Raw genomic sequence first — 13,735 nt, 5'->3', positions numbered from 1 at the left:
GGGTCCCAGTCCTCATCCAACTGCAGCGGACTCTAGAGATTCAGCTGTCAAACTGTTAAGAACACCACTCTAGGCCATCCCTCAAGCTACAACAAGGCCAGCTCCAGCTACTTTTACAATGCCACATCAATATTCTGCCATCTTCTTCTAGACTCTGTCAAACCACCCCGTGTTGGAGGTGAAAACCAGTTAAATCCGGTGGACACATACAACTTAATTTTCTTTCTCCTAAAAAAAAAATAAAAAATAAAAAATAAAAATTATCCCTTTCTAACTGCATGTTTCTGCTATGGAAACACCTCCCCCATCCATAACTAAATCACTGGCTGTAGCATTTTAATGTTGAACATGTGCCATCTGCTGCTTCAAGTTAAGAAAGACCTAGACAAAGATACAACGACTCACCATCTCATTCTCCTCTCCCTGGTTAAGCTGTGCATAATGGTTCTTGGCAGAATTCTCCCCCATGAAATGACCCTCTGGAGACTTTCTACAGCACCCTCAGGACAGGTCTTCAGCGTTGAGTGGCTTTAACTTCCACACTGAGGAAGTGCTCTCAGTACACACCTTTCTTATAACTTTGCTGATGTTTGAAGAATGGAGCTCCTCCCTCTCTGTGGGGTTAGCAGGTAACATTCATCCCTCCTCCCCTCATTTTGCTGCTGGGTTTTTTTAGATTGAGGGGATACCTTCAAATAAAACTCACTCAAAGGCACTGGGAGAAAGAAAAAATTACATCTAACATGTTTTCGCCACGGTATGACTCCTAGTCATAACTCTGCGCAGCAAATGCTGCTGGCATGCAACTTTCAGGGGAGGGCAAGAGGGGAATATTTCTCCTCGAGAGATTATGGAGTCACTGGGGACTAAGAAGTGTGTCCAAACGAGAAGAAAACAGGCATTGCTGTTGTTATACTCTTAGCAACCAGCCTGAACTAAGCATCCAGCTGTGATCCCCTCATATTCCTTGGAGAAAAATTCAAGCTCTGGCATTGCAAACAGTGGCCCCGGTTTCTGCAGGTGGACTTCTGCACTGACTGTGTCGGAATCAAGCCATGTAGGGTCTGTAATGTTTTTGTTCATTATTAAGAATATTGTCACAGAATGTCTTCTGACCTCACTAAAGAGCTTTGGGGAAGGTAATTAAAGTTATTTACTCACTCTTCAGGGAAACTGGAGCTTCACAGAAACTGATGTCAGTGAAATGGATACAAATAACTCTGACCTCCAAATCAGGACCAAAAGGAAGCTGGCAGAAAAAAACAGCAATCAGAAAACCACCTCATTTTTCACTAGTATGGGCTGAATTGTTTATTAGTTTTGTGATTCATTCACAGTACTACTTCCTTGTCCGTTGCTACTTTTCAAGAAGTTATACATCAAATATTGTAAGAATGAGGCAAGGAAAGACAAACCTGTTCTTCCAGAAAATATGTTAAGGAAACTAAAATATTATTTCTAGGGTGACTGAAACAGATCAAGAGGTGCCAAGTTAGTTCCTATTCAACAGTACTTTATTTCCATGGGGCATGGGCTTGTACTGGCTCCAAACACCTCAAGTACCAGGGAAGGCCAGTGCCTGTTTCATGCAGTGGCCAGAGAAATTGAAATGGGAGAAATGCAGGGAAGAGAGAAGAGAAAATGAGGGAGCTAAGCCACTCAACACAAGAGAAGCTGCCAATTTTACTTTGTTCTTTCAAGACTCAGCAGCAAGAACTACAATTATTACATGAGAATCACAATTTCCAGATAAAAATTAAAAAGAATGCAATACAGTCCATTTCTGATAAACCTGTTTACAGGGATTAGTGCTACATAAAAGTTATAAAGGACAGGAAACAACCACCAACGTACCTTTTCCAAAGCAGGCTGATGATTTTGGGAAATGACTCATTAGTTTGGGAGGTGACAGCAGCAGAAAACAGGAGTGCCACACACGCTTTTTCTGCCTGGTCAGCTTTTGCTGCATCTGCAAATGTCAATCTTGCTACTCGTAGTGTCTGCAGAAGGCTCAGGTACAGTAGGGGTCACTGAGCTGCCCTTTCATGGAGAAGAGAGGTGAGCTGCATGCAGGATATCCCACCAAACCTGGAGCTCCAGGGAAGAATCAGGACTCATCCAATCTATTCACTATTTAAAGGCCAAGTCCAGCTGCTGATGACAATTTCTACTCCTACAAAACATTTTTTATTGGGAGATTTGGTTATTCAAAACTGAAAACAAAGGGAAAACAAGGGTGAAAAACATTCATAATTTCCATTAATTGGCAACCTGTCATAACATTCCAGTAAAATCTGTTAATCTAGAACCCATGAAGACTGTGGAATTTGTCCATTTTACTTAAGGAGATTCATTTTCTGATGTAGAAAATGCCTCTCAAGCACCCTGAAGTAGACCTTTAGTTAAATGATGCCCCCTACTGTTAAAACTAAGCATTACAGATTAGAAATAAAAGTTCCTTGTATTATCTCTTATAGATGGTTATCATCATTCCTCTTTTTTAATTTGAAATTTGCCTAAAAACGCAGATGAAAAACACAAAATTGACTCGTCAAGTTAAAATGCAAGGGCAAAAATAAGATTTAAAACAAAGATTACACCTTAAAAGTTGAAAAGAAAACATTAAACCTAAAAGTAAGCAAACATGTGCCTCACCTCGTTTTTATGCCCTTAATCTCAGTCCTGAAAAAGCATCCATGTATCATGTCATCCTTTGTCAACCTTGTGCAATTTAATTTGCTATGAAAAAATCCCACTGTATAAACAACAGCCTGGCTTAAAAAAACACTCCGAATTTATTTTTCTGCACAACTCTGCAGCAATAAGGGTGCAGCACGGTGCCCAGAGACAGCACAGAGAAGGGAAAGGAGTGAGGAAACAAGGTCTGTGGGGAAGAGGGGGCTGGTTAAGCTGAGGAAAACAAGACTTTGAGAAGTCACAATGAGCTTTCAAACACGTATGCCCTAGCTGCATATGAGAAGAATCATGGAATCATGAGGGTTGGAAAAGACCTCCAAGATCATCTGGTCCAACCTCACAGCACCATCACCACTGAACCGTGTCCCCAAGCACCATGCCCAACCTTTCCTTGAACACCCCCAGGGACGGTGACTCTACGACCTCCCTGGGCAACCCGTCCCAACGCCTGACTGCTCTTTCTGAGAAGAAATGTCTCCTCGTTTCCAACCTGAACCTCCCCTGGCGCAACTTGACAATAACGTTCCTCGTGTCCAAGATAACTTGCTGCAAGAAGGGCTCAAACTGGGCAAAGGGCAAAGCCTGGAGGTCTGCACGGGCAGCCTGGGCACGCACCCCTCAGACACGGCCTGACTGCGGGAGCTCCTGCCCGTGGGCAGAGGGACAGACCGGCCAGTCCCCCTGCTTCCTCCTCCTCCTCCTCATCCCCCCGGAACCTTCGTTCAGGCAGGCGCCGTTTCTGGCCGGGCGCTCCGCAGCGGGCCGTGGGGCCGGAAGCGGCGGCAGCCCTGGCAGGCCGGCGGCGGCTCCACCTGCCCTTGGCCGCGGCTGCCCCGGGGGCGCCAGGCGAAGCGGCGGCCGCCCGGCCTCCTCCTCCTCGGCCTCCTCCTCCTCGGCCTCCTGCCGGCACCTCCCGGCCCTCAGGATGTGGCGGACGCGGGCGGCGGCGGCTTGGTGAGCGGCACGGAGCAAGGCGGCCGCCGCCGCCTCCCTTTGGACACGGCGGAGCCTCGCCCCCCTGCCCCGCTCCGCGATCGTGCCCCGCGGCCTTCAGCGGCACGGGCCGGGAACGGGGGTGGGGGGAGGCCAGAGGGCCGCCGAGTGCCGCTGTGCCCGGGGAGGGAATGGGGCCCGGGGTGTCGTCCCTCTTAGGGGTGTCTTCCCTTCGGGGTGTCACCGCAGGAGCGATGTCACAGGGCGGCTGGAAGCCCTCGGCCTTCCTCTGCAGATGTTGTGGCAGTGCTAAGCGGTGGAAAACAGCCCCGTGGTTTTTGTTGGGGTACATTTCAGCGGCTGAGGGAGCTGGGGGTGTGTAGTCTGGGGAAGAGGAGGCTCAGGGGAGACCTCGTTGCTCTCTTCAACTACTTGAAAGGAACTGGTGGGGAGCTGGGGGTTGGCCTCTTCACACAGATAACTAGTAATGGGACTAGAGGAAATAGCCTCAAGCTGCGCCGGGGGGGGTTCAGGTTGGAAATGAGACATTTCTTCTCAGAAAGAGCAGTCAGGCGTTGGGACGGGTTGCCCAGGGAGGTGGTGGCGTCACCGTCCCTGGGGGTGTTCAAGGAAGGGTTGGACATGGTGCTTAGGGACATGGTTTGGTGGGTGACATTGGTAGCAGAGCTATGGTTGGACCAGATGATCTTGGAGGTCTCTTCCAACCTTTATGATTCTATGAAAGATTCTTTCACGGTTATAGTTAATGAAAGTATAGCATGTCTTTATGGAAAGTTTGTCCCAGCTGAGGGGGGATTTTTTTGAACTCCTAAACTGGAAGAATATGCCTAAGATGTTAGGTATGCTTGGATATCCTACTGTATTAGAATGCTTGGATATCTTCGTAACAGTCCACTATTTTTTTTCCTTTCTTACAATCTATCTATAATCTGTGTGATGCTAACGTAGTCAGGTCGCAGGCCTGCTTTCAGGCAGGCTCTAATGGCAGAGCTGCTTGTGACTGGAAGGCTAATTTTTGGTTTGTTTGTTGTTAAACGCAGTTTTCCAGAGGCTTTACATTTGGTAGTCATGGAACACTTAATTTAGTACTGTCGATTTGGCTTTCATTTCAGTATCACCACACTTTCGGTGAAGTTGATTTCAGTTGACTTTTTGTCAGCTTTCATCTATAGTTTTTAGCAGCAGGAAGAGAAAAGAGTAAATAGAACTTCTGGAATAACAGTGGAGTTGTTTGTTTGTTTTTAATGTAAGATTTTATATGTAGAAGGGAAGCAGACAGGTCTTTACATGAGATAGCCCTCAAAAGGCAGTTGTTGATCAAGTTCTTGCCATAACAATTTCTCATAGAACACAATTTTTCATTCAGTTTAATCAGTACAGAACGAATGCAATACAAGACAGTATATTTTAAAAGAACAATCACAGAGAAGGAAGTTTTGTACCATTAAAGTACCTTTAATCAGGGTGAAGGCTGACAGCAAGAAGTGGCTGCAATAGTATGAACTGAAAAATTTAAATACCTACGTAATGGTAGTGACAACACAACAAAGGAAACAACTGCACAGTTTGATTGCTTCATCATGGCTTACCACACCCTGATTAAAACTGTCTCCAAAATCAGGAATTAACATATTTTTAGCGTGGAGGCATTTTCACTTTTTTATTTCTGAGTGTCCACTATTTGTATTGGTACTATCTGTGGCTTATTTCTGATGCTTTTGTAATTCCATGTCAAAGAGGAGATGCTTGATATTGCTTGAGGGGTTATTCTGTTCCCGCTTATTATGCTTTTGCTAGATGATGAGTTTGTTGCTGCAAGAGCATAGATAGTCTTCAGAACTATAGCAGCAAGAGGGTAAATTTCAGAATTATATTGACTTCTATGGGAGAGGACTTCCGCAACAGTTGGTGGAGTTCCTTTTTTTTTTTTTAAGGTTGCCATTACACCAAAGAAAATTTTTAAACATATGCCATCTGCATTTTTTTTAAAAAGAGAAGTAAACATCACTGATTATTTTTTTTCTTCCAAATGCTCAATCTCTATGTCAAAAGTGCTTTTATAATGAAGTCTTCTACTTGTTTGGAGGTAAATAATATGCCTGTGAAAGAATGACATCTGTAGTACACAGAAAAACTTGGGGAAAGGACTATTTATTGTGGAGCTTTTTTTCAATTTCCTAGGATTCACTTATATATTCTCTTTAAAACCCCTTAATATTAAAGGATTATGGGATGAATAATTCTTCTTAATGGTTTGAAGCACTTTCTACTTTTTCATTTGTCCTCTTCATAAGTAAATACACTGGAGAATACAACAAACCCTGAAAAAAGCTTCAAGGAACAAGCATTAATTTCAAGAACTGCAACTTCACTCATATTTTGCATTCAGTAAATGGTTTAATATTAACTGTTCTGTTGTATTTTCCATAAGCTAGCAAAACTACCTCAAAATGCTAAAGCATGCAGATAGCATAAGTGAAGGTGTACCAGGAGCTTTATTCCAACCTGTGTGTGAAGTTCAATATTGGAAGGGTTGATAAGGTTCCGTGTTTTAACACATGAATTGCTGAGTTCTGTTTTCAGAATCAAATTGTTCACACTGAAATTTCCCAGTGTTTAAATCTGAATTATTTTACTAAAGTCTTCAACAAACATTGTGCAAGTGTGTCCAGAAGTAATCTTGTCTGTGTGTGACCCAAGACAAAACAATAATGCTGTAAGCCTAGAACCACCGAAAATTAAAGAAACTGAAAGATTTCATTAAGTGCATCCTTCAACTCCACAGGAGGATCAACTTTGCCAGAAAAGTAACGTGTATTTTGCAAAGGATGTTTTTGTCTGCATACTGTTTTTTGAAGTCTGAAAAATGTTAGTTTTCAGTAACAAGATAGGCCAAACTATCAAGTTTTCCTTTATGATCCAAGTTGATCATAGTCATCTGTGGACTGTTACATACTGGTTTCCAAACTGTGTTTTATTACCATTGATATGATTTGCCTTGATCCAGTGTGGAAATCAAATTCACACAAGAACAGACTTCATAAATGGGATTAAAGGTATTCTTTCTGTAATCACTGGAAATGCTATACCCTTTAACACCATTTACAGATTGTTTTTTTTTTCCTGGTAGCATAGCAATGATTGCTGGACATTCAGAATGATGCTCTAATTTATCTGTAACCAGCTACAATGTAATGTGAATTGCTTCTAAAGAGGTTATTGAGTTAATGGTATGTTGAAGATACGTGTTACTGAGAGTTTTTCTTTCTTTCTTTTAGTGTCATCTGCCGGAGTCTAGCCAAGAGCAACTATGGAATAAAAAGAAAATCACCACTTCAAAATTTGCATCTTGTTTCCCGAAGTATACATCATCCCTACTATCCAAGTTCAAAATTTCAAAGACCTCCATTAAGGATATCCATTCAGCAGTTCTCTTCTCTTAATCGTCTTCCCTTTCGCAAAACAAAACTTTTAAATGTAAAGTATGGATACCAGTCCTACAGGAACTTTTGGCTAGCTAGACTAGCATCAAGGCTTCTCAGAATTCGCTACATTATATTAGGATCTGCTGTAGGTGGTGGTTACACAGCTAAAAAGGTATTTATCTTTGGAGGATATTCTATGCAGATTTATTTTTGTTGTTACAGGTTTCAGAACACTAATTCTTGGTAATCCACAAAAATACAGAATATCATTGTTCTGTTAACTAATGAAAAGAAAGATGAGTGAAATTGAAAAACAGATTGTTGAGAGAACTAGAATAGATTTCAAAAGACCTGAATAATATTATACATATCTAAAAGATGGTGGGTTAGTATGCTTTATATGTAGGTACTACTTTTCAATAGATGGCTCATAAGCTTTTCTACGTGCATTTCTTCTATTTCTACTGTATTTTTTTTCCTTTTTGTATTAGACATATGATCAGTGGAAGGACATGATGCCTGATCTTGATGATTATAAGTGGATTGTTCCTGACTTCATCTGGGAGCTTGACGAGCATATTGACTTCGGTATCACAAGCTAAAAAGTTACAGTAGCACATGCACAACTTAAACACGAGGGTGTGGTTCTTAGTGCCATGCTCCAATGTAGTAGTAGTATTATAGCTGTAAATTGGGTGAGCTTGTATTGTTAAAGAGTTTGGGGTATGTCTTACCAAGCTACCTGTATTATTGTGTTTGTCCGAAGAAATTAGGCATTATTTAGCATTGAAGTTCCATAATTTATCTTTTCATTTGAGAACATTCTTGGTCCTTTTTTTTTGTCATGTACTCCCATTATTCAAAGCAGACTTCCAGCATGACCAAGGGGACAGGTTTTGGCAGTATTATGCACGAGGTTCTCTCTATATGAATGAGTAACAAAAATATAATTAGACAGGTAGAAGGGAGGTATAATTAAACAACTAATTGAAAACATGGGAATTTATAGAAATATCTGCAGAATTATCTTGAAGATGCAGAGTAAAAGAAAAATATAGATTTTGTTTTCCTGAACCTTCTAGTTACATTAGATTTTTTGCATATTCTCAGAAGTCTAAAAAACAATCAGTGAGATATCTCATATATGAGAATAGTTAGTGTTCTTTTAAAAATGTTTGTGAATGTTTCAACTACGTGTTTGAGCATTGCATAGGTAGTCTTGAATGTTGGGACTGAAAAAGTGAGACAAGTGTTTTCTTTCTGTGACTGCTAGTGAGCAGTATGTTTTTGTAATACTCTAATGTTGGTGGTTTTTTTGAAACAATTGCAGAATTGGGTTATTTATTAAATTGAAAAATAAGTTTTTCTTAAAACATACAGCATAGTTATGCTGTCCTGTAATTTAAAAAACATCTCTGAAGTATGTGAGGCATGAAATGTGGTGAAATGCAAGAATAAGTTGTACAGAATTTTAAAGTACATAAGGCAACCAAGTTATCAGAAAGTTCAAAGTCTACGAAAGCAGTTGGTTTTTCAGATCTGATATTCTTTCCCAACACTGATGGGGGGAGGTGCACATGGAAAGCAACTTTTAATTATTTATTTCATTTTTAAAAAGTTTAAAAGAGAAACGTATGCCTTGGAACAGTTACAAGGTTTTATAGCCTAAGCTGTTCCCATTCACAACAATAGTAGAAGAGAAAAACTGCTCACTAGCTTTTGTATTGTCTTCCTAGAAAAAATTATCAAAGCCCTTCCTGATGCTGATGACCTTGCCAAACTTCTGCCTGACTTTGACAAGATTGGAGAGAGCTTCGCTTCACTGAAAGGATTTTTTTCTCCTGGTGAGAATAATTTTTCAGCTTAGTTTTAATTTTGAGAACATAAGATATTACCAGATGAGATTACAGCTATGTCCTTTGATGCTAAAAGAAGGTGGATCCTCAAAATGCATGCCTTTCATTGAATATCTCATCTCAAAGTGGTATGAACACAGGTAAGTGTAATGTATTTTTAAAGGCAAGAATTCTGTAAGCAAGTGCTGAGAACCAAAATGTGACTGTAAATAGAAAAATAGAATTCTTTTACACTTCAAAACAAACATCGAAAGCCAGTTGTTTCCGTAAGTCATAGAAGCTGGATGTGTCCTGCTGGAACTTGCAGAAGCTGTGAGTGGCAGTGGACAGCAGTAACAGTACTATGCTATAGCTGTTACAGGAGGACAGAGTTGGATAATTAAGAGAGTGATGGTGCTTAATGTTGCAGGCATGTGAGATAAGTTTGTAACCCAGATTGTCTTCGAGTTGAATGATATCTTCTGGAGCTGAGTCCAGGCAGAAAGACTTGCTAGGAGGTTCAGATTAGATAGGGGTTGCATTTCAATAGAGTATGTGGGAGTTCTAAGTCCTTCACAAAATAGGGGCATGGTTTGTCAATCTACTGTGTCCAGGTACTAGTACACTTAGAGGTTTTCAAATTTTAAATAGGACATTTCTGACCAATGGACTTTAAATATAAAAATGATTGATTTCATCATCGTTATCTGACTTGCTCTGTAGCACAGCTCAAAACTTCACCCAGTCTTTCTTGTAAGAGAATGAAAGATTCTGATGTATATCTTAACAATTACCAAATAATATAAGTTCATAGTTATGAAAGATTATATCTCTGGAGTATCGTAGTCATTGCTTTTTGTGTTTTTGAGAATATTTGCATATCAGTGTACCTAAGAAGCATGTTTTTATTTTATTAAAATACTGTTAATGGTGGAAATAGTTAATTCATCTCATTACAAACTCAGCAGGGATCAAGATCAACAGACTGACAAGTAGATGACAATCTCCTATTTATTTTGCCTGTTTAAAACTGTGGTGTGTTATTGACTGGTTCTGTGAGGTATCACCTACTATAATGGAATTTGTTAGCATACTCACCTGGGCATAGTTGCCATTTATGGCTTTGTGGTCCTCCAAATGAGACAAAGATCCCTCATCTTTATTTTGCATTTTGTTTTGCATTTATAATTTTTATTTCCCCTCTTCTGCTGATTTTTCACAGGTTACAAATTGGTTAGTGAAGTCATAGGAGCTTCTGATCTACTTCTGTTGTTAGGTGTGTAAAAGCCCTTTTTACTGCCCCTAACCTGCCTCTTTAAAGCAAACTCTTAAAACACTACTGTACTAAGAGGAGTGAGTATCAGTGTAAACACAACTATTCAATTAATTTTGAGTTACAAATACTTTTCAACTACTATAAAAAATTCATAGTTCTGCCCCTGTGAGTTGATGCTTCTCTATCATAGTCCTTAGCAGATGCTTTTTCTAGGAAGCTTATTTTGCAAACAAGTCATTAGAGTAGAAAATAATATGTGTGTGTGTATTTATATATATATATCATTACAATGATACAGTTGAATTTGTATTATCCTCCTGTGTATCAGCAATAAGTAAATATATATATATAAAAAAAGCTTTTAGAGATTAAATAGTCTAGCTGACGCTGCCAGTTCCCTTTTGATAATAACTGCTTTGAGTCACAAATTAGATTTGATATAAAATTTTCAAATGAGTTTTAAACTGAGTTTTGTTTTCAGTTATTTGTGGTGAATCTTTTTGGGTCGATAGTAAGATTATTGATTTAATAATACATAGGGTAATAATAATATGTAGGTTTATTTTACATTGATTAGGTGTAGTTTTAAATTTTTGAAGTGTTTTGCATGTTGTAATGAATTTCTCTGATTGTGTCCTAGGTTCTCCTGGAGAAACAGCATTCAGAGCTACAGACCAGGGATATGACAATGACAAACAGTACAAGAAGGTAATTACTCTCAAGCAAATCTGAATTTCTTAATAACAGGTCGGGTTTTTTTAAGTGCTTTAACCGCTAGTTGTAGATACTTATTTGAAGCTGCTTAATAGAATTTATCTTTGAAGAGAATGCATTAGTGCTTTTAATGTATAAAGAGTACAGTGCTAAACACATTTTCATGTAAGAAAAATTCTAGGCAGTCATAAAAATCTTCAGGTATTAAATTATTCAGAAACTTGGTTTCTAAGAAGGTCATTTTAGGTATTTTGTATGCATTTGGAATTTCTAAGGACACGCTCTCAGTAGCATTTGAACTGATAGCTTATTACTGAAGTTGCTATAGGCTTCTATATATTCATTTATTTTCATTTTTTTCTGCTTGCAACTTCATTTCTGTTGCCATGTTCACAGTTGTGATTCTTATTGAAGGATCTCTGCTGTAATAAAGAATTTCTGTTTGTGAAAGAAGTCTTTTTTTATTATTATTTATTTTAAAAGTGTATAATCACATTTTTGTTAAGATTTCCTGAAAAAAAATATTACTGTATTTTCATGGAAAGAAAATGCTACTGTATTTAAATAACTAAAAGTGTTAACATTTTTTCATTGAAGTAAAGAAGGTAAAATTTAATCTTTTGCTTTAATGCATAGTAGATGTTATTTCCATTTAAATCCTTGATGATAATGTTGCTCATTCTCTAAAGGCTTTTCATTTTTCCTCTGTATATTGTTTTTTATAAAAAAAATAGAATGAAAATGGTACATATCAGGGAATTTGTAAATTATTAAATATTTATTTTTGCAACTGAAAAAATGTTTGCTGAACTGGAAACAGAGTTTTACAGGAAAGACATTTCTGTATATGCAGGCATGTATACATTCTACATTCATTCTGCATGGCAGTATGAAATACAATGAAACCTGTACAAAGCTCACATTTTTTCCCCTTGGCAACATTGATAGATTTCTGCATAAGAAATTAATGTAGGTTTTATTTCCCCCTTGTCAGTAAGCTGTCTATATATAGAAAATTATTTTCTCTTGAATGATTGCTTAGCACAGGTTTCACTGTTTAAAACAAAACAAAAAACATCCCTTAACTATGGATTTGTGAAGAAATGGTCATCTTAATTTATTGTCATCAGTAAGTAAATTAACTGAGATTTTTACTGAGTGCTAGTATTATCACTAATGCTTATTATTCCATTTTTTCCACATGCAGCGACCACTGCATTTTAATGTTGCCAGGAAAAAATGTAGTTGCAGTAGAGAAAATATCAGCCCGTTATTAAACCAGCCTGAGTTTTAAAATTTAGTCTGCCATAATAATTTTTGTAATTCCAATTATATATGACAAATTCCACTTAGAAGATGTTGCTTTGTTAATTAGTATGATCATTTTTGGTCATAATATTTCAAACAAGACAGATACGAATAGCTAACATACCACAGTCGCTTGGTTTATTGGCAAGCAATATTATTTTCTAGACAATGAGTAAGATGGCCTTTTTTCTTACAATGCTTTTTTCACTGCCAATCAATACTAGTTTAAAAATTGTTATTGGACAGATGCATACAATGCTATGTTATTAAGTATGTCTTACGATCAGCTGATGAGCTGTTTTTCAATGTTTCATTAGGAAAAGATCAGTAATGGCAAATATCCAGGGATTTGTTATTTGAAGGGATTTTGTTCTGTAGAATTGTTGTAGAATTGTTACTGGGCATTGTTTGCAGACAGGGCTATAAAAACTTTCTGTAGAATGAAAGAGAGCGTAAGAGCAGTGAAATTTGTCCAGAACAAACTACTTTTCCAGCTAATGTGTGATTTAGTTGGTAACTTTTCATTTGATACAAGAAGTACAACTCTTTGGAATGAAAACAAAATTAAAATTACTGGAGCGCTCAGATTAGTAATTTAAATAAATGGAATTTAAGTCTGCTTCCATGTGGATTCAATAAGAAATTTTGCTTTCAGAGAAAGAAGATAGCTGTACAAAGCTCCAGTGTAGTAAAACACTTTATTGTGTTGTATGTGTTTTGTACTATGGGAATAGTTCAGACTTTCACTGAAATGGCAGTATTGCCTTCTTAGAAAATTATTTTGCAGTACTTCTCTAACTTCCCAGAAAAAAAAAAAAAAAAAAAAAAAAAATTAAGAGTTTCAGCTTCCTATTAAGTCAAGCAAGCTCCAAAGTTTTTTTATATACAAAGCTCCAATTTCTTTATAATCTGGGCTATAAACAAAATTCAACTCAATTTTTGATTTGGGGCTTAGAAGCTAGGTAAATAAATAATTCAATGTATATTCAAAACCAACCACCAAGTCCTTTCCCAGCCTTTGTCACTTTGATACAATCTCATGCCTTAAGAACCTGGTTCACTGTGAAGGATTTGGCAACGACTAAAGTGCCTTGCCTAGCCAGTAGAGGGTCACCTTCAGTAAGTGGAAGCAGCAGCACAGGAATTCTTCATGAGAAAGAAGTTTTGGAAAGGAGTGTCACTTGACTTGGATATCAGTTCCACCCATCATGTGGCAGTTCAGATGAAAATAATGTTGTACCATGAATTCATTCCAGTTCTGTGATATAGTATGATTATGCCCTCTTTGTGACCTAACTTCTGGAATGCTTATTCCGTACGTTTTCTTTTTATGTTGTTGTTGATGACTAATATATCCATAAGGACAAATTGTCCACTAATTATTTCTCTGGAACTTGGCTGGCTGATGTCCAAGTGAGCATAAAAATAAAGGAAATTACGGAATCTTTGTGATTCATATAAACCTCCTTCCTATCCAAAAAAAAACATCAAAATAAAACTACATGCTGATACAGCTTGTAGGGGAA

General features: G+C 38.2%; 2 protein-coding genes across 5 annotated transcripts in view; one reads left to right on the top strand and one right to left on the bottom strand.

Moving 5' to 3' along the window:
- The window catches only part of ATP13A4 (ATPase 13A4), a 41,780-nt gene extending 41,312 nt beyond the window's left edge, over positions 1-468 (bottom strand). Inside the window, exon 1 of the mRNA XM_035335182.1 lies at positions 406-468. Within this exon, the coding sequence (XP_035191073.1) occupies positions 406-468 (63 nt within the window). The remainder of the gene's footprint in view (positions 1-405) is intronic.
- A 3,010-nt stretch (positions 469-3,478) lies between these two features.
- The window catches only part of OPA1 (OPA1 mitochondrial dynamin like GTPase), a 52,778-nt gene continuing 42,521 nt past the window's right edge, over positions 3,479-13,735 (top strand). For 2 of the 4 annotated variants that reach the window (XM_035335192.1, XM_035335190.1), the window contains exons 1-6: positions 3,479-3,651; positions 6,930-7,248; positions 7,568-7,664; positions 8,813-8,920; positions 10,134-10,187; positions 10,828-10,895. In XM_035335192.1, the coding sequence (XP_035191083.1) occupies positions 3,623-3,651; positions 6,930-7,248; positions 7,568-7,664; positions 8,813-8,920; positions 10,134-10,187; positions 10,828-10,895 (675 nt within the window). In that variant the 5' untranslated portion in view covers positions 3,479-3,622. The remainder of the gene's footprint in view (positions 3,652-6,929; positions 7,249-7,567; positions 7,665-8,812; positions 8,921-10,133; positions 10,188-10,827; positions 10,896-13,735) is intronic. The other 2 variants (XM_035335193.1, XM_035335191.1) reach the window with 1 other exon arrangement.

Source organism: Oxyura jamaicensis, chromosome 9, assembly GCF_011077185.1.
Source record: "Oxyura jamaicensis isolate SHBP4307 breed ruddy duck chromosome 9, BPBGC_Ojam_1.0, whole genome shotgun sequence".
Lineage (NCBI taxonomy): Eukaryota > Metazoa > Chordata > Aves > Anseriformes > Anatidae > Oxyura > Oxyura jamaicensis.
Note: the sequence above shows the minus strand (reverse complement) of the source record. Positions and strands in the feature narration are given on the sequence as shown.